Source organism: Mycetomoellerius zeteki, unplaced genomic scaffold, assembly GCF_001594055.1.
Source record: "Mycetomoellerius zeteki isolate Tzet28-1 unplaced genomic scaffold, Tzet1.0 scaffold323, whole genome shotgun sequence".
NCBI lineage: Eukaryota > Metazoa > Arthropoda > Insecta > Hymenoptera > Formicidae > Mycetomoellerius > Mycetomoellerius zeteki.
Window position 1 is genome coordinate 77,230 of NW_017257309.1, and position 19,944 is coordinate 97,173.

The 19,944-nt window shown below is 36.8% G+C and overlaps 1 protein-coding gene across 2 annotated transcripts in view; it reads right to left on the bottom strand.

Moving 5' to 3' along the window:
* Positions 1-385: 385 nt before the first annotated feature.
* Positions 386-19,944, bottom strand: part of m (zona pellucida domain-containing protein miniature) — a 21,217-nt gene continuing 1,658 nt past the window's right edge. Inside the window, exons 1-8 of one of the 2 annotated variants that reach the window (XM_018451815.1) lie at positions 10,472-10,520; positions 7,785-7,867; positions 3,555-3,799; positions 3,089-3,282; positions 2,322-2,444; positions 2,023-2,237; positions 1,522-1,905; positions 386-1,446 (exon numbers count right to left, since the gene is read on the bottom strand). In XM_018451815.1, the coding sequence (XP_018307317.1) occupies positions 859-1,446; positions 1,522-1,905; positions 2,023-2,237; positions 2,322-2,444; positions 3,089-3,282; positions 3,555-3,799; positions 7,785-7,826 (1,791 nt within the window). In that variant the 5' untranslated portion in view covers positions 7,827-7,867; positions 10,472-10,520 and the 3' untranslated portion in view covers positions 386-858. Of the gene's footprint in view, positions 1,447-1,521; positions 1,906-2,022; positions 2,238-2,321; positions 2,445-3,088; positions 3,283-3,554; positions 3,800-7,784; positions 7,868-10,471; positions 10,521-19,944 lie in introns of those variants that run through there. The other variant, XM_018451814.1, reaches the window with a different exon arrangement.

Sequence of the window (19,944 nt, forward strand, 5' to 3'; positions counted from 1 at the left end):
TTTTTTAACGATAATCATTTAATAATACTCTTGAGGCTTCCACGGACACTTTGTATACAGAATTTATGCGTTTCGCGGGTTATCTCTGTGTCCAAAACCATCAGGGCGAGGAGTAGCCTGGTACTGTATCAGGAAGGACTGTATTTGAAGGACTTATTGTTAGTATCATGATGCTTATCGCCCCGATGAAATGAATTGCAATGTTTACGAAACGTTGACATTCTAAAAATTTGGATACAGAGATAACCCGCGAAACGCATAATTTCTGTATAATAATTTAAAATTATTTTAAATGATTTATAATTATTAAAAATTATAATAATTTATTTATTAATTAAGAATTATTATATAAATTTATTTATAAAGAGAATTATAAAAAGGGGCATAATATCGTCATTGCATAATATTCATAAGAAATATTCATAACAATGCGGTATTTATTAGTATTAAATTGATTACTGAAAACTACGACACGTGACATAACGACTGAAAAAACATCGCGTTACGAGATTGAGATGATATTCACGTTACGCAAGTTATATAAAATAACTTGGATAAAATCTCAGAGTAACGTAAATATCTATCAGAGATAGAGTCCTCGTACGACTGCGATTCGCGAGAATTTGGTGTCGTCGCGCGATTCGCAGGAGGATACTTGAATACAATAGTACCAAATATAATGGTATTCTGTTTTTCCTCTAGCTTATCTCTGCGTATCTCTTCTCTCAATAAATGCCTGTTTATAATCGCACGCAGCTCAGTGATGTACTTACGATACTTTGTACAGCGTATTATTGCACATTGTCTCTCCTTAGACGCACCTGGCCCACGCGTCTTAAGGCCGGGATTAAGATGTTGTCAGCCTCGCTCGACCGATGAATCCGCAGCAACCTGCGAAGCTATGTTTGACTGTTTTTGTTGTAGCTCATTGGGATGATGAGTGGGTCGCGTCGTGCAGCGCACGCGGAGCAAACCGTAAGGCAACCAGCCGTTATTATTGGCGTGTACTCCGGTTTGGTTGTTCTCTCTGCTGCCGGCGGTGACATCCCGCTGCGTCTGCAGCCGATGCAGCATCGCGCCTGCAACGAGGGCGGAAACGACTGCCGACAGCGCGACGACGATGAAAAGCGCGCTAAAACCTGGCATTGGCAGACAGATCCCGTAAACGACCTCTTCGCGTATCCTGCCCTGAAAAACTGTCACTGCCTCGGCGTGCGTGTCCGGACTAAAGGCTAGATCCGCCTCGGAGATGACCTCATAAATACCGCTGACACCGACGTCAGCGCTACGCGCTTTCCTATCCGTCACCGTCACCGAGCGTTTTCGACGAGTGACACTGGCGGAGAGCGGCGTCACCGGCACCGCGCCGTTGTCTTCCTCCAGATTCCGTGGTCCATGCGGAAATTGATCCTGTTCGCTCTCATATTTATTCATCCGCGATGGTTCCTAAAAAAGAAGCAGGCGATGTGGTTTATGATGTATGTTGATCGATTGAGACAGATATATTGTTTTTACGTTTACCATAAATGGTTTTGATAAATCGACGTCATCCGGTTCGCTATCGCGCTGCGTTTCAGTCACAGTCGACGGTAACCGGTTACTCGTCTGTGCTTGAGCTTTTGGAATCGACTTTTCAACATCTAGAAAATGTCCGCCGATCGACGTCATATCGTCCCCGTTCTGAATGACATCATCGTACAGAGAACCATCTCCATGCTCCACGTTGCCATCCGAGTCTTCGTTTTCTTTGTCCGAGCTACTGTTATCGTTGTCATTGGAAGGGATGGAAGTTGCCATATTCTCTATATACTGCGGTCGTACATGATCCTTTCTTTCTTGAATATAATGAGCTATAGAGCCGCTCAATTGACAATGATCCAGACAACCGTGCCGACATATTTCCACCTTTTTATACAAATATTTTTAAATTTATTAAAGGAAATTCGAAAGATAAATGACAGACAGAGATTTATATATATAGTCAACAATTATATTTAATCTATAAAAACCATGCATGATTACCTTGCATTTGATATGAACGCTTAACGCGTCCGGGAACTTAAACGCGTGGAAGAAGGCGTACGTGATCACGGTCGCGCGGTCGTCCGAGCCGCGCGCCTTCAAGAACCGGCTGATCATCTTCGGTCTTAGCACGCAGCCGAACTCGTCGCTGAGCTGTATCGTGTGACCGCCGCCGTCTGAAGCCACGCACGACTTGACCCGCATGTCGAACTCACCTGTGCTCGGTTAAATAACAGAAAATTACGTTAGTGCTCGCTCCGATCGCCCGGAAAGTTTCGTGTTTCCGAAAAACTCGTTACCTCGATAATCGTTTATGGCGACGACCAGAGTAAGAGTGGAACCGAGTGGCACGATACCGGACACGGGTGGCGCCCATGGACCCTTGCCGTGCTGAATTTCCATCCAGCAGTCTACGTTGTCGCCTGTAACCAGTGATGGATTTGCTCGTTACTCGCGACGAAAAAAAAAATCTAAAACTAGCCACATATCAAGTTTTGGAAAATAATTTATATTCCAAAAGGAATTGAGTGCCATATTAATTAATTTAGTTATATAATTACTCTTCTCTTTGTGTAGCACTCTATATACCTAATATTTCCGCGCGTGCCACGCTTTATACATGTTACATAAACTGAAATTAACCGATGTGACTGTGGCTTCACCTGTGGCAAACCGCAAACGGGTGCACGAGTTGCAGCGTGTATCTCGTGATATGTTTGCGCGCATTAAATGTACCGCTATCTATCCCTCGTAATGCACGTTCAAAAGCCAAGTATTCATATGTGCGGCTTTAATAGAAAATGACTATAGAGAAACGTGGCACATTCACTTGGATGTTTAACTACGATATTTCAGAGAAACTTGAAACTCTTAGAGAGCACATAATTCTGTCTGCTATCTAAAGATTGTTTACAGCAACAGATGGCAATCGAAGGAGAATTTCCCGTGCACGCGGATGTCATGCGGTTGTTTCAATAGTATCGTCATGAGAGCTCGGAGAATGTATGTCGATGATTTATCTCCATTAAGAAATAGCATTTGATGCGTAATCGTAAGATGCTCGCACCTCTAAAATCCAGCTGTATCACATCGAGATCCGCGATAACCATTGGTGGTTTTGACGCGGTCTTCTCGTAATCGTTGAACCATTCACATCGCAGACGTTTAGCCTCGTCCCAAACTTCGAGTAAGTCTTTGTCGTACTGAACCACCACGGTATTTTCATAAAACTGTCCGTGCATGTCCGGTTTCGTACCGCATCTGAAATAAAAAAAATATAAGTAATGTAATACATTTTCTACAGTTTTTAAAGTTTGTATAGATATTATAATTTCAATAGGGTTGAGAAAAGCAAATAATTTTACTTAAAAATTATGTCATAATAATATTGTAGTCTCTCATAAATTATAGCTAAAAGAGAACGCAAAGTAGATGAGAGTCCTTGTCAATAAAATGATATTTGACAATAAAATTATAGTTATCCATGCTAGTACTTACACAGATACATTTTTGTTTTAATTTCATGCACTCACCTTGCATAAGCTATCCGGAAGGAAAAGAACGTTTGTCCGGTGGACGGTGGAACATAGATGCAACGTGGATCCGCGTGTTGACCTTTAGACGAGACGATACCTTCAAAGGGTTGCGAGAACGAGAGATGGACATCCATATGATCTTTTCCGCACATCACCTCCAAAGATTGGATGGCCGGCATACCCTCTGGCCTCTCCAACGGCCAAATGTCGCTGTTGCTACTGACGTTCTTCAAGCCAACCATCTGCGCATTTAAAGAATATTGTACGTCGAATATTCTCCTTTGAACTTGTATGACCTTTCTTCTCTCCGCCTCTTTCTCTCTCATTCTCTATTTCTGTTATCCCTTCGTTTCCTCCTCATTGTCCGACACGTACCTATACACTATGTATTTACATAGCTTGCGGCTTCAAAGTTACGCGTTGTAAAACGGTAAGAATCGGTTGCCGATCCTATTTTCCTCCCGGTACAAGAAAATTACTCTGCGGTAGAGTTCACAGGAGGGTTATGAATCGGAAAGTACTTCAAGATTGTTTGATATCTGGCAAAAACATTTAACCGAGACGTTACGATCGTTATAGACGGATGAATAAAATTGACGGATAAATAACGCTAAAATGTTTTTACATAAATTGATGTAAACGTATTTTTAATGTTTATAGCTTAATGAACATTCGATTTTTTTCTAGTCTATCTGCGGTATCCGTAATTAAAAGAAATATTTTATAAATTGTCAATAATAAGTAGATTGATTATTTTGAGATAATATTATCGTGACATAAAATTCCTAGAGATGAAAAAGAAGTTCAGTTTAATTGAAACATTCGTCCCTAAACGTTCACGTTGGAAATTGTTGGCTATAAATCAAGTTCATTACCGTAATCGCAACAAGTTCTTTTTTGTACTCGCAGTGCATTTAGAGAAGTTTCCGAGGATGGGATTGTAATGAAAACTTAAGTACCCGTATATTTTCGCTCCGCCCGTCCATTAGACCCAAGATAATCCATACGATTTAGTCATAAATACCTCTCACGCTCAATCGAAACTGACAATCTCGCGTATACCTCTTGCTTCGCCGTTAATACCAGTATACGAGGTAATCACGAGACACGAGCCGCGCGACAAGAGTCTATCTCAAATTAAGTACGACATATATACTACTTTTATCTTGAATTTTTATTTATTTTCTGAACTAAACGAAGACAACTGCAAACGTCATTTACTTTCGTATAAATATTTAGCAAAATTACTAGTAAAATTATTAACACCATATTGTTTTTTGGTTACGGCGCTTGATTGGTTTTCACGGTGATACCGAATGAATTAAATAGCTTGGAAAGATTGAATTGTGATAATTAAATTTGTTATCATTTTTGTTATTTATTATTTTAATATTACACTATTATTGATTCTTTTAATTCAATTAATGACATATCTTTCGTGACATAAGAGCTGCGTTCGGAAACGTCGCTCTCGGATGCCTCCGATGCCTCGGATTCATCATCTGTCCTTGTTTAAAATTTAAAGGACAGATGATGAATCCGAGGTATCGCAGGTATCCGAGCGACGTTTCCGAACAGTACTTTGTCGAGATTCATTTGTAGTATTACCACATTATAATGTGAATTTGAATAATGAAACTTTACAAGTAGAACAATATATCTGGTCTGTTAAATCTAACCTGATCTAGATACTTTATAAACTTTATATAACTTTTTTATTTTTACATTCGAATAAGTGGGTAATTGTGCAACATTAATTACACAATTACAATTTATCGTCCGTTCTTAAACGATACCGTGACTCAACTAATACCACACCATATTACGGATAATCGTGATACCGTCGATAGTCCAATGGAACATTAGACGTATATTTGTTCTAAACGTTTCTGGAAATTAAGGGATACTACACACATGCACTTGTGGTCTTAGAAAATCCTAGACACTACGTGAACGAGCGAGCGCGGTATCGCCGTAACGGGAGAAGCGTCTTTACCGCTGCATTAACGGTCGCCGTTTTTCGCGCAAGTGAAAACACGTTTCTACGCTCTTACAATCGCACTGTTAAATGACAACGTTTCATTAGAAATGATTACGCACCTGGCGGACGCGGGTACGTACGGCGCGTACCGGCCTTTTTGCCGAGTGCGTTGCGCTGCGGCACCGCGCTGTGTTGCGATGTACGCGATCATTGACTCATGTCAGAACTACCCCTGCAAGTACATAACTACCTCTATCTGCTACTCCAACGATTTGCTATGGTATGGAGATTGGCCTCTTTATTTATGATATTTTATCGTTAATAATTTAATATCGTTTAAAAAGAACAACAAGATCTTTACTAGTACGTTGCTACAAGTGTATTATCTTTTTTTTTAAACGCGTGAAAAATGACAAATAATATTTATATTGCACCACGTGGACACCGCCGTGGGGGCAGAAGTAAAAGATGCGGTTTACGACTTCTCGGGACTTGTTGGTTACGACCTCGTGTGCATTGGTATTCCGAGGTATTCTAACGTGAGGCACATTGGTAGGTGAGTTTCCCATCGCGGCACCGGTGGCGTTCGAATGCTAATGCCCGTCTGCGGATAGTCAATTGTACTCGTGACAGCGGAAATAGCTGCCTCGGTGGCCGCACGCTCGCGTGTGCCGATCGTACGAAGGAGGATCGAGGTCGATGCGAATGGAGTCCGATTTTACTGACCTTCCTCAATCCTTTGGAGATTCGTATTACGGTAATGTAATCAGTGGTCGAATCTCCGCTCTAAGCTACTGGCTTATCTTGGATAACTTGACGATAAAGATCGGGAAAGACCATGAAGTACAGTTCTGTACAATGGTTCGTCGCTATTGGCTACAACGATTTCTACTTTGCAAGCTTACATGAATTATCATTCGATTTTGCCGCTCTTTCTTAAATTATAGATTACGATAGTATTCCTGTTTCTAATCTCGTCTGCTCCGATTTACATCAGAAGAAATTCTAGCGATATGATATATAATTATCGTCGACAGTTTATGGACGAGACGCGCACCGATATTGCAAGGTCACGGAGATAGATGTTTCGTCGCACGGTACCGTCTATGCGATAGGAGTCTTCACGTGGAGTTCTGAATAACGTAAGAAGGAATGAGGGGAATGGGACTGAGTGGAGAAGGGGCTTCAAGACGGCGATAACGGTACCTAGAGTAGGCATGAATATCCGCTTGCAAGCTGTCGCGACGACTCCTGCCGCGTCATCGCATTGTCATTTAAATGGAAACGCGAGTTCCCGACGGTAAGACTGCCGCCACTGTGGAAATGATGGCCCTCTTTATTTCCTGCTCGATATTGCACGGTCTTTGATTCTTGCTGAAACCATATATCCCGGTTATTAGGCGATCGAGTGATTGTTACGAGACTCCGGGCTTGGCCCGCACGTGAGTCATGTGAGACCGTTATTCATTAATTATAGGATCTACGGCGGCGTCGTATCATTGGCCAAACACACTTGAAATTATAGCCCATTATCGGAATCGGCGCGGCTCACGGTGGTCGATCGATTGACAGTGTGTATACGGCTCTAGGGCTTAATTGACCGACAAAAGAAAACCGCTAGAAGACGCGCGGGACAAAACGCAAGTCACGAGTCTCGTGTTAGTCTCGTATCTCGTGTCTACGTAACGCCATGCCCCGCTAGTCGATACACCGCTGTTTGTGCTCCTGTCCCTCTTAGCGTTGCTCGTTGCGCGTTTATTAAGACAGCGAATCTGATATTTCATCCATCGACATCAATAACTCCGCGCTAATGAATCTTCCCAATTGAGGACGAATAAATCGATACTTCGGAAGCGTCGCTTCGTATAATTATTTGGTATCTTCCCAGACAATACAAAATGTCTAAAATCGGGACATAAGACGTCTTTTGCGTTCTTATGTCTCAATTTTAGACTTTGTATCGTCTGCGTTTCTATCTGACCAATGGGAATCGTACCGAATTAACGTTGCAGATACATATTTTTAATCTAAGCGTGTTAAACGTCACATTAATCTTTAACGAGTCGCTTGAAAATCGGAATAACGTTAAGTGATAGAATACCTACTTGGTTCAGTAAATATATAGGACGTTAGTTTGGAACTAATTCAAAATTAAAAAGTCGAAAGCTATTGCATGAATCTCGGAAATATACGCGATCGTTACCCGTTGGCGTTTGTCCAATTGCAAATCAGCTGTGTGCACTTACCATATAGATCAGCGTACGTAGCAACTTCCACACCCCTGGCATCCTGGAGGTCCCAGCCTCTCACGACGAAACACCGTCCTGCCCTGTAAAGATAAACACACTGCCTCGCATTAGTCCGCATTAATTTCGTTGTGCGCGAGTCGTTACGTCGGCGCGCGGTGCTACACTTGTGTGAAACCGGATCTATTTTAATTTATCCGACTACCATGGTCTAGCGAGCAAATTATCCGGGCACCGTCTGCCAAGTTGCGCTTCAAATCCCAAGGAGGTCTCGAGCGTAAAATTGATTTGCTAGGAGAAATCATGATTATGAAGTTTCAAATACGTAAGCGTTTGTGAAAATTAGAATTACACGGTATGGCGCGAAATTGCAAGGAAATAGTAATAATCTCTTGTAAAAATTAGAGCAAACAATAAAATGGTGATATTGCCTGTCTGTATAAGTACATATAGAGACATATAAAAATGTAGAGCATATATAAAAATGTAGAACATTCACAGATTGTAAAAGAATGTGTTCGTGCGCTGAACAGATATTAATTGAAATAGTAGGTAATAAACTTCTTCGGACTGGCTTTGCTGTTAGTATCTTTTATATTCTGTTATCGTTGTAAATCTCTCAATTTAAAGATTATCGCGAGACGATATATAATAACGTAACGTGAAAACCGTTATTAATAGTTACGAATATGTAAATAATTTGAAACTGATAGTTGTACCGGTACATATTCGTAAAGATAGCTTGATCCTAACGTACGGCTTATATAATCAATCTAAAGATGATAAATACAATAAATGTCTAGCATTGTGTCGCACAATGCGATTTATGTATAGCCATTTGCGTAATAGCCAATTGCATATACAGATTATATATAGATTTATGCTGATATATATGGTAATAATTAACGACATGGATAAGGAATTGCGTAAAAGTAAAAAGTCAAACTATTACATGCATTTTTATCTATTAATGTTTATAACTGTAATCTTGAACACGACAGTAACAACTATGGCTATTATGCTAACAAGAGTTAACATAATCGACATGATTTATCGACGTTTCTTATAAGTTTACGTTTGTTATTTAAAAATGTTTACATATAGATTTTTTCGATCTTTACTTCTAAACATTTTGTGAAGAAAGTAAAAAATCCTAATAATTCTTCATTGATTTCTTCTGGAAAATACAGGAAAGAAAAATATGTTTTGAAACAATCTAATATAATAGATTGTGAATATCTAAATTCTTGAGGAAATTTTGTGAAAAAAAAAATTGATTTTCAATTATAATTGAATGAATTATAATTGTCAAATGTTAACAAGTTAAAGAATATATAAGTAAAAATTGAACAATATACGTTGATTATTAAAATACTGATAACAAATTCATCGGTCAGATGCGAGAATCCTGTCAAGTTAAAAAAAAATGTATTGAGTGAGATGTTAAAAATTTGATTGTCAAAAAATTTGACTTTAGTATCGACACAACACAGAAAGAGGGATAAAAACTTGTTGCTATATTTATGAAATCTTTTAATGCATTTGATAAAATAGACAGTCTATTTAAGAAAATTTTGTTTATAGTGGATTTTTCTGGTTATTGAAATAATGCTGTCATCGAGGGATGCTAGTTATTCTAACGGTATAGCATAAAGTCATATCGCAGTCTATGTAATTGACCCATGGAAAATAGATACGGTATGCGACGTGAAATCATGAATGCATTTCGCTATCGAGAACATAGCTGTGTAATCGTGGTCGCGAGTGCAATGGACACAGAGATAACCGTAGTTATGAATGAGAAATATCAACGTCACGCACAGATTGACAGTAGCATACCAATCCCTTGCTTTACACTTTACATGCTATTCACGTGTTTACACAGCTGTTATAATCGTCAGAATCAGGATCCAATTATGTCAAAATTATAGTTTTTTAGAAGTTAGTTCTAGAAATTTATTGTAGAGAAAGATTTTAAGACTACAGTCTTTCGCAGCTGATTTCCAATATTTTAGTTCTGTTGTGTATGATATCTTTTTTGTTTTACAGAATAAAAAGTATAAGAAATACGCAGTTCATGCCTCATTTTTTATCTTACTTGTTAATAACCGCGGTTTTCACGATTCATTTCCGTAAGTAACCAAAAAACCATTAATGGATCTATAAAAGAAATATTATCTCAATTTCGTAACTCTAATCGTAAAGCTGTGATTAATTAGTATTATCATTCGTAATAATATGATGATGATCGATTCCTTCTATCAAAACGGAATAAAGAAAAGGATTATTGATCAGTTGATTGGTAATATGCAACGTTTATTTGCGGTGATATATTCTTTTAACAGAAAGAGAAAGAAAAAGTAATTTAGATTATTGTAAAAAGATTATTTGCAAAAAAATTCGTTAAGGACACAATTAATATTAATTATTATGAAGCAGTGGATTTTTTATTATCCTATATCTGTTCGTAGTTACAATTGTGTATTCGCAATTATTATTTGTTAAACAATTTCTTTCTACAAACTTTGTAAAGAATGTTTCAATCGCGTTAATAAAGAATGTTTTAATCACGTTTTAAAAAGATTTATTTCAGCATTTTATACTGAATTTCAAGATTGCAGCAAAAGCGTGAGCGATATATAATGATCATCGCGACAAGACATGAATAGCATGAGCAAACCCAATACCGATTTCAAGGCTGTTCGCGGCTCGTTAACTCCGCCGATCGTTTTTGCCGGATTAAACGCATCGCTGCACCAAGCTCCCAGTTCCAATGTTGACAGCAATCGTTTCAGACTGCCTGATTATTAGATGAACGGCGTGCCGATCAATATGAAGATGCGATCGAATCCTTTGCTCTTGCAGGTAACGTCTCGCACCTGTGCGTGACCACCTAAGTAACAAATTATACAATTTTTTGACAAGTGTGAGACGTTCCGGTCGAATGAATTATAGCGGATCGTCAGTGAATCTTATAATTCTTCCTTTTTTTTAGTCGTTCTACTTACAATTAGAACGGATAAATATTTTCTCGATTGATATAATCATTTTGTCATATTTGACTCCGAGAACAGAAGAGAAGATGATTTTATGCAGATGGAGTGGTGGTAAGAAATCTAGTTGCTTTTCTCCCTCGGTAGAGTGAAATTGAGTATATATTTATCTATACTTCTAGAAATTTTAATAAAATTGAAGAGAAATAAAGTTAAATTATTGCAATTATAAAATTAACAGTTCCTAAATTGAATAATGATACTGTGTGTATGTGACACAGAGAAAGATTAACGTTTTTAAGAAAAATTCTTTCTGAACCTATCCCAAGAGAAATCCCGTTGGCGCTGTAGCTTGAAAGAGGACGTTCGCACCGAGTCTCATAATTCAAAACGAGTGTGCAGTGTCACGGTGTCAATTGTAATCCTACTGGCTGTGGGAGATGAGTTAAAAGAAGGAAGCAAAGACAGCCGGTCGTTAAATCCGCGATGAAGGCATATATTACGACTTTAATTAAAATCGAGTTAACTATATAGTGTGTTGCCTGTTTAAGTGGTACAACTTGGATTATGGACAATGTTTAAGCGCCGATAATATTCGCAAATATCCGTTTGCATGTGATGCTCAGATTGTTGCGATTGCTGCGAATATGTAATTACTGCGGTTGACCAACGTCCATATAGATTAACGCCTACACGTTCCAATCTTGATCTATGTTCTAGCAAATATCAAACAATTAGCGCCAACTGTTTAATGACTCGTAGCCCCCGACAAGAACTATAGTTTCGCGATTGTTGTACCGGAACGATTCTCGATTGGCTCGTTTGATGCCACGCATCATAAAACCAAATAGATAGAGTATACGAGAAATATTCCCTTACACATTAAAAGAAAGAAATATATTTGTTGAAATATTTATATCGTTAAAAACTATATAATAATAGACTAACAATTGAGAACGTTGCGAAATTATGCTTTAAAAATAGAAATAAAAGAATATAACATTCAAGAAATTTAATATTAAAAATATATGAAAATTAAACTTCTAATATTTAATTTTAAATTTGATTTAGAAGAAATTGAAGACTGTATCTTCGAACACGTGAGAGTTGTTGGTAGTTACATACGTGCCGATAGAAATATACGAATAGATGATGATGCACATCATGCTTTGAAAACTCTTCTTTTGTTTTGCGATTAGCTACACATATAATTACTTATACATACATCATAGTTTATGTATATTAAAAGACAAACACTTTAACAACGGATTTTATCCAATAATGAACACTTTAACATCGGATTTTATCCAATAATGAACAATTCTAATTTCTCGGACAATACTTTGATGTTCTACTCATTAGGACTAGAATATCGAATGAAAGTTTTTGTAACATTGCGTATGCTAAAATTATAATTATAATTTTGCGGGCTTTTAAGACTTGTGTGATTTTATTGATAACAGCACTTACCACACACACACACACACACACACACAATGTCCGTTATTATACTATATTCCTGGCTGTAATGTTTTCCAATTGGGTTGTCATATATGCCATTACTATTGCGATTTGCGTTACCATTTTTACTTAATAATATTTTCATTTTACAGTTATATTGGATATGCCCTCTTTACCATTAACGAGTATAAAAAGTATAAGCGTTCGCGATGTTCCACGAAAAGTTACGCGGCCGACACGTTAATAGGAAGAGCAGGCCAAAACGGGTGGTCCCGATGATGGAAGGGTTAATCGGAGCAAGGAGTTGTTTCGTGATACACGAGTACCATGAATACTTGTTTTTGATTTGCCCGCCTCGAGCATGTCGGCGGAAAGCATTAATTAGCTGTGCATAACCGACTCGTACAAGTGCGCACGACGCACAAGTACATGGATTTCATCGCCTCAGCATCGTTTTCTTGCATTTAATCCCGATGCTTACGTATGCGCTTAATTAACAAAAAGTAGTAAGTATGTGGTAGATAAAGTTATAATTGTAACTACTTTTAAATTTGAACAAGTCTGTGAAATATTTTTGCAAAAAGAGAAAGTTGTATGAAAAAATACATAGCAGGAACATTTAGAATTTTTCAGCTTTTCCAAAATTTCGAAAGTCGAATGTTCCATGTTAAGATGAAGCATTATGTTATGAGCACCTGTCGATTTGTCTGCAGCAGAAATGGATGGCTGGAGGTAGCTTCATACAATACATTCTTGGAATGTTTCGACCGGGCCGGCTGGATTACACGCGTCTTCGTAACGGTGTTTCCCGCTCGGGCCGGTGTGTTTGTGTGTGTGTGCGATAGATCCCACGCTAATAATTCCCTCTCGGCACCGTTTCAGAACGCCTTAATGTGACAACGTTGTCTCACCGTCTTTCTTTCAATGTCGACCTCAACGTCAACTAGTGTCAGTTGTACACGCGCAAGAATGTGCATCAATTACGGTAAATTATATTTACGATCGCGCTCTGCTATCGCGTCACAGCTAAATGTTAGCTGTTTATTAATTTTCTAAACGGTCAAAAGCTAATGAGTATTTTCACGTGCACGGGAGTGTTGCCGAATGCGTGCTGGTCGCCTAAATCGTACCTCATCAATATTTTATATTATTAATTAATATAGACAATATTTAGTAACAATATAAAATATATGAGAAATTAGTAATATAGATAAAAATATAATACTCTACGTCTTTTTTATGGATGTTAGCAGCGTTTTAAAAAATCAGGTACACCTGATAGTAATTTTTTCATCAACTTATGTAATTGATAACGACGAGATCATCCGATTTCATTATAAATTTTTGTATTTTTATAAAATAAGATTTATTGTGGAATATTTTTACATTCACTGTATATACATATTTGCAATCATTGTAAAGATTAAATTGATATTTTTACAAAATCCATCAAATTTCCTAAATCGTACCATCAAAAGATAAAACTGACAATAATAAAACTAATAATTATCAATATAAAGATATCAATATAAATGTCAAGTGCAAAATATATTTGAATTTTATTTTGGTGTCATTTGTTTTTTCATTATTATTTAATAATTATAAAATATTTGATTTTCTTCAATGAATTATTAAAATTAGGTATTAATTAATTATTAGGTATTAGTTAATGATTTCTTTTATTAATCTTATATTTTAATTGTTTTCATTCATAAATTCAATATTTTCAAAGGAAATATGATAAAAAATACCTATAGGCACGATTTAAGCGACCGGTTGCCTAAATCGTACCTTTTGCAGCATGTTACAAAAAGACTTATAACAAATTAATTTGTTATTGGTGAAAAGTTAAACATGTAATAATAAGCGTCCAAAACCTAAAGCTACAATTTCTAACGTTTATTTGCATACAAAACAATGCCAAATGGAAAATATAATAAAAAATAGGTTAAGTGGTACGCATTCGACAACTCTCCTCTACTTATTATGAGTTAGTATAAGAAAAAAAAATTTTGTTAACGATTTTTACATTAAGTATGCGCAAAAAAATGCGACTCTCTTTTAATCACTATTATGTTTGCTGAGTGTGACACAGTAACGTAGTGATTGCAATTAAAGGAAATCATATCGAATAAATATTTGGTAGAAGGATAAAATATTTGTGTTATAATCAAATTTGCCCCGTCCACTCACTTTATTTAACTAAACCGACAACTGAAGTATTAGTTGTGAGAGTCGCATTTTTTTGCATTTATTAATGCACATTTAAAATTTCTCTTTGAACGCATTATTATTATTTCTGCTGCACCAATTTCTCACGGTATCGTTCTCAGGTGCATTAACCAGGCCACTTTTCTCTTTTCAGCATCATCAACAGAATCTTCTTCTTTCTTGGCGCGAACGCGCATACGACGATTTGTCTTTGTGCGTACGTGCATTGCAATATCAAATCGACTGTCGCGTCGTTTATGGTATTCGAGCGACGACAGGACTCTGTCTCACGTCGACCGTTTTAGAATTCCAGTCGATCCCTTTAGAGTGACGGTTGTGACTGCAATTTATCTAGAATTATACTCAATTCGCGCGCGAACGCAAAGACATCGCTGGTGAAATTGCGTCATTGCGTGAGATCTGTATCATCTTAGGAAATATAGTGTCATTAAATTCGACAATAAAATGGATGAGCAAATTTTGACATTGTATATAATTGTAAAAAGATATTTTACTGTTATTCTTATTGTAAACGAAAAAGATCACCATTATGAACATTTCGCACGAAACTTTTTAATACGCGATATTAAAAACTTAATGCGATAAATCGAGTACTCTTATAAGACTATAGACTATAATTTTGGATCGATTGCGATCTTCGTATTTGTTAAACGTGATATAGAATGACGATCGAAGCAAAATGTGTAAGAGTGTGTGTTAATTGCAGATTCATGTTCGAAAAGAACTTGGCGAAACATTCATCGCTGCGAACCGGGTCAAGATAGCGTTACCAGGTTCGGTTCCTCTTCTTCTGGCCGTTTAATACTCGACAGCCGTATAGCGATAAGCTTTATAAATTCTCCGGAACACGATCGTGCATTGCGTACCGACAAACGTACCGCTTAGTGCCGGAGGTAATGACCAGTATTAATATACGGTAAATGTAACTGCCAAATTTTCGACCTAATATACCATTTATATACTATAATAATACTTCAATAAGGCATTATCACGAAAGTGATTATAAAAAATTTTTAACAAAAATTTTTTTATCTATCAAATACCATATTGAATAGATATTCTTTTCTATATGTAGATATCTATTCTACCCATCACTCGATCACTCAATTTACTTCTTCTAGAAAAAACAGTTATGTTAATTATAAACAAATATATAATACGAATATATATTGACAATATATTATCAAAAAGAATTCTGCATTCCCATTCCGATTATTCATATGGAGACATTTAGAAACTTTTCAGAAATTTACAGAATGTTCAGAAGTGTCAAACTTAATATTAAACATTTATGTAGTGCAACAATTTATATACTACGCTTTTAAGAATTGTGCAATTAACGATTTAAATTCATCTTTGTTTATAGTATCTTTTAAAGTATTAAATCTCATGTATAAAATCATCACTTTCCTTTTTCATGTCTGATTGTATTGTAGAACACAATGGAGAATGGAGGTACAGTTCATCTGGATAAACTACATTATAAGAATAGTAATAAGCACACGTCATTACGCTGATGTCGCAACAATCTCATAAATTCGTTAATCTCATAGATAATGTATCCTGCGTATATATTAATACATCGCAAACTCGTTAAAACAGAATAGAAAGGAAAGTATCACGGTATCGATTTGATGAAAGAGTAGATTGCATCATTAATTCATTTTTATATGATTCGATTACGATACCGTACCGTTATACCCCATCCACAGTTCCTTCACATAAAATTACCCACGATACAATATAGAAATCTCGTATCGATCGTATTGCGCACGGCACAATTATGGTTATTATGAAATATAAACGCGATAATTAACCGCGCATTGATCGGCCAATGACACTAGACACGTTGAAATTTACCGTTTCACTCAAGCACGGTATAATCTTTGGATTATTCCATTTGATCGTAGCCCTTTCTTCCTCGCTGCTGTGTGCGTTGTGCATTGCGTGTGCTCGGGAAATTATTACTCGGCAAATCGAAAAGGATGCAGGAGCAAAACGAGCTTGCCGATGCGGTGGCGGTGGCGGTGACGGCGGCGCGGAGCTGGGATTCGGTCGTAACCGCGCGCGTAATTGACTTTACGATCCATTCACCGCGATCGAGATCGGTTATGTTAACATTAACGGTTAATGCGACCCAATGATCGTCGTTGCGACGGAAACGACCGGGGACAATTATCGCGTGCGGAATGTCTGTCCGATGAGAAATAGCGCGTGTAGAGAACGTGTACACGCGTGCACGGCACGTCACGCGTGTGTACACGCGATGCGATTATGGATAAATACAGGGTAAGAACTGTGGTTGCTGGCAGCTGTATAGTTATCGACACCTCGGCGATAAACGCACTTCCACGAGCATCCTACTGTAAATATGAAGGAGAGCAATTTAATACATGATATTTATTTCTTTGAATGACGTTGTTAAGCATTCTTTTATTTGCTACAAATGAAAATCAGGCAAAATAGCAAAACAGTTCTTTTCTGTGCAATCCTAGTGCCTTCACATTAATAAAGAAACGCACGCGTGCGAATAATAATGGATGTTGAGCCGGAAACTCGTATACATGTGAGAACGTTCGGTTCAATGTTTAAGTATCAGTCTAACTATATATAACTTAAATTTTTTGTGTGTACTGAAACATCTGTATGAGCATCGTAGATGTTTCTTAACGAGTCACGTTTTGCAGAATAGTCAATGTAATTTAGGTATCGACACCCGTTATAAAGTTCCTAATATTCAACGTCGTTATTGTTGTTTCATCGATAATCACTTTTAGGTATATCTTTTTTTCTTTTTTTCCCTTTGGCATATTTCTGATGAATGATTTTTATCGATATTATATTTGTGTAACGGTGTATCACGGTTGCGAGAGCTAAATAATTAGTTATGTCTTTACCTCAACAGGGAATTAATTAAAATTATAATTTGCACGAGATTAGGATTTTATAATTATTTGCGTTACATTCGACACAGCTGATATATTTAGCTCAAACATCATATTAAATATTTGATTTATCAATAAAAATTATTCTCAAAACTTATTATTTTAATCTCGCGAGTATTTATATAAAATTATAAGTATTGTGTGCGTTGAGATTGCAATTTTTTCGATATTTTTTATCACTAGTACAGGCAGAGACAGCTGCAGATTGAATGTAGGTAATTAATAAATATAAAGATAATGTTTAATATATGAACAAAACGATTCGTTCGTGATTAAAGTTTGTTGTTATTTCGCGGATATGGTGTTGTGATTCAATATACAAAGTATCAAACATCACGCTCTATTGTATCTTGAAATGCGATAACGCTGTGGATACGTGTTTCAGGAACTATGATACGAACCAGAAATCGATGATCGATATACGCTATAAAGTGGTAGTCGCCCTCGTCGGTGTAAACATTCGGATGCGAAACAATAGAATATGCGCCGTAAACAGACGACTGCGATATTTTACAACCATGCAGACGTGAATATGTGAGTTTATGTAATCATCATGCATTACGTGAACATTGATAAAGCCGATAAAGAAAAATTGAATTTCATTTTTATATTCATTGGTTTTTTAACGGTTTTATTTAGAATGTTATTATAACATTATATTATTATAATGTTAGTGTGTGTTTGCGTATATTATATATATATATATATACATATATAAATAAAGCTAACTTAAGTTATAATATTTTAATTATGAATCTAAAAGATTTTTTAAAATAAAAACAAAAGAAGAGTTCAATGTTCAATATTATACATTGTTTTGATAAAATATAAGAGCATTTAAAAAAAATGCTAATGAAAAACAAATAAGAATAAAAATATCTCTTTTGTTTGTATTAAAGTACATATTATATTATATTTAATGAGTATCTCTGTCTTTAATCAGTAAAATATATATAAACAATTTAAAATACCATATTTATGTATTATCCTTATAGAGAATTATTGAGCTTTTAATTCAAGAGAATCATAATTCTTACGAGAGAGTCTCTTTGGATTAAGCATTCATTTAAAGCATTTTAAATGATTGATAGCTCCTGGTATTGTCGGGGAAATATAAACGATCGTTATTCCCACGGCACATACCGGTATCTCGCCGGTACAAATAGGCGAAGTTGCGACACAGTAATGTTAATTCGCTAAGGAATTACATTGGCAAACGAATGCAAAGTTATGTCGGGCGCGATTTCAAGACGTATATGCGGTGAAGTTGAATACTCCGACGTCGTCGACGGATGGATTAGTGCTGCCAGTACTAACGTAATCGTATGCCTGGTGAATATTTCATGAAGCGCGGAAAAAAGAGATGACACCTGTTCGAAAACCGTTAGCGTACTCCTTTTGCTCGCCAACGATGGGCGGAGAGGGCAAACGGACGTTCGGCGACTTATTTCGATGCAAATTTCGAAAAGAATGCCTGCCGTTCGAACCGTGAATTTGGCGAGGCTGGTATGCAGGTAAGTGCAGTTCATCCCAGAAATGAAAATTCTGGCCTATATAACATTAATGCTGTTGTTTCAAAAGATTATTATATTTTAATTCATCTATTTCTTGTATTCTCGATAATAGGCTATACTCTTTCATCTAATTCACAATGTGCAAACATGTATAATACAATAAAAGTCAAATTATGTGTCGCGTATAAAATGAAATATATTATAATGTAGATCTCTCAAAATGATAAAATAATCTACGCATACAATCTGCTACTAATTTATTTTGGAAAGACATTTTCTTTCCTAAAATTCCTGCGAATAGCAAATAGCGTGCAAAAACATCTGACACAATTTCGAATGGCGCCGTATATACACGCAATCAGTGATTCACGGAAATTCTGTCTTGTCCGTTGTATACGTACATACATATAAATTCGCATCCGTAATACATGCGTATACATGCGAGCTCATTCGGATCCGGTTCACATATACTCGTGTATATTGTATCTCGGCAGTGTTCGCAGTGTAAATTCGCATAGTAACATATTAGACGCGTTTGCAAAAAGCGTTGCGAAATAAATCATATGAATCCATTAATTTCGCAATAGGAGATGACATCTGATTTGTTCGTAATGAAAATAGTGATTTAAATGTATTACTTTAAATATTAAGAAAAAAAGAATAATTATGTTACGCGGGGCACCGTCTCGTTGCATCTCTGTAAAAATCGAGATCCATTTTTTTCGCCAGTTAGTTCAAGAGAGTCAATTCATCGCTAAAATTTTAATCTAATCTTATCTAATTATCGATTGCCCGGCATCAATTGCATAGATTTATGTATGCAACCAGCTAGGTCTATCCTCTTCTATATTGAGAAAGTAAGGGTTGACCGACATTCATGGTGAGACGACGGCGACAGACATGAGGGCAACAACGGCAGTAGCTGAAGAAGCAGTAACGGCGATGCGTTCGGTGGACCGCTAACCGGAATGCGCGCGCTAACTCCTTGCCGTCTCGGGGCTTCGTAAAGAGCGGG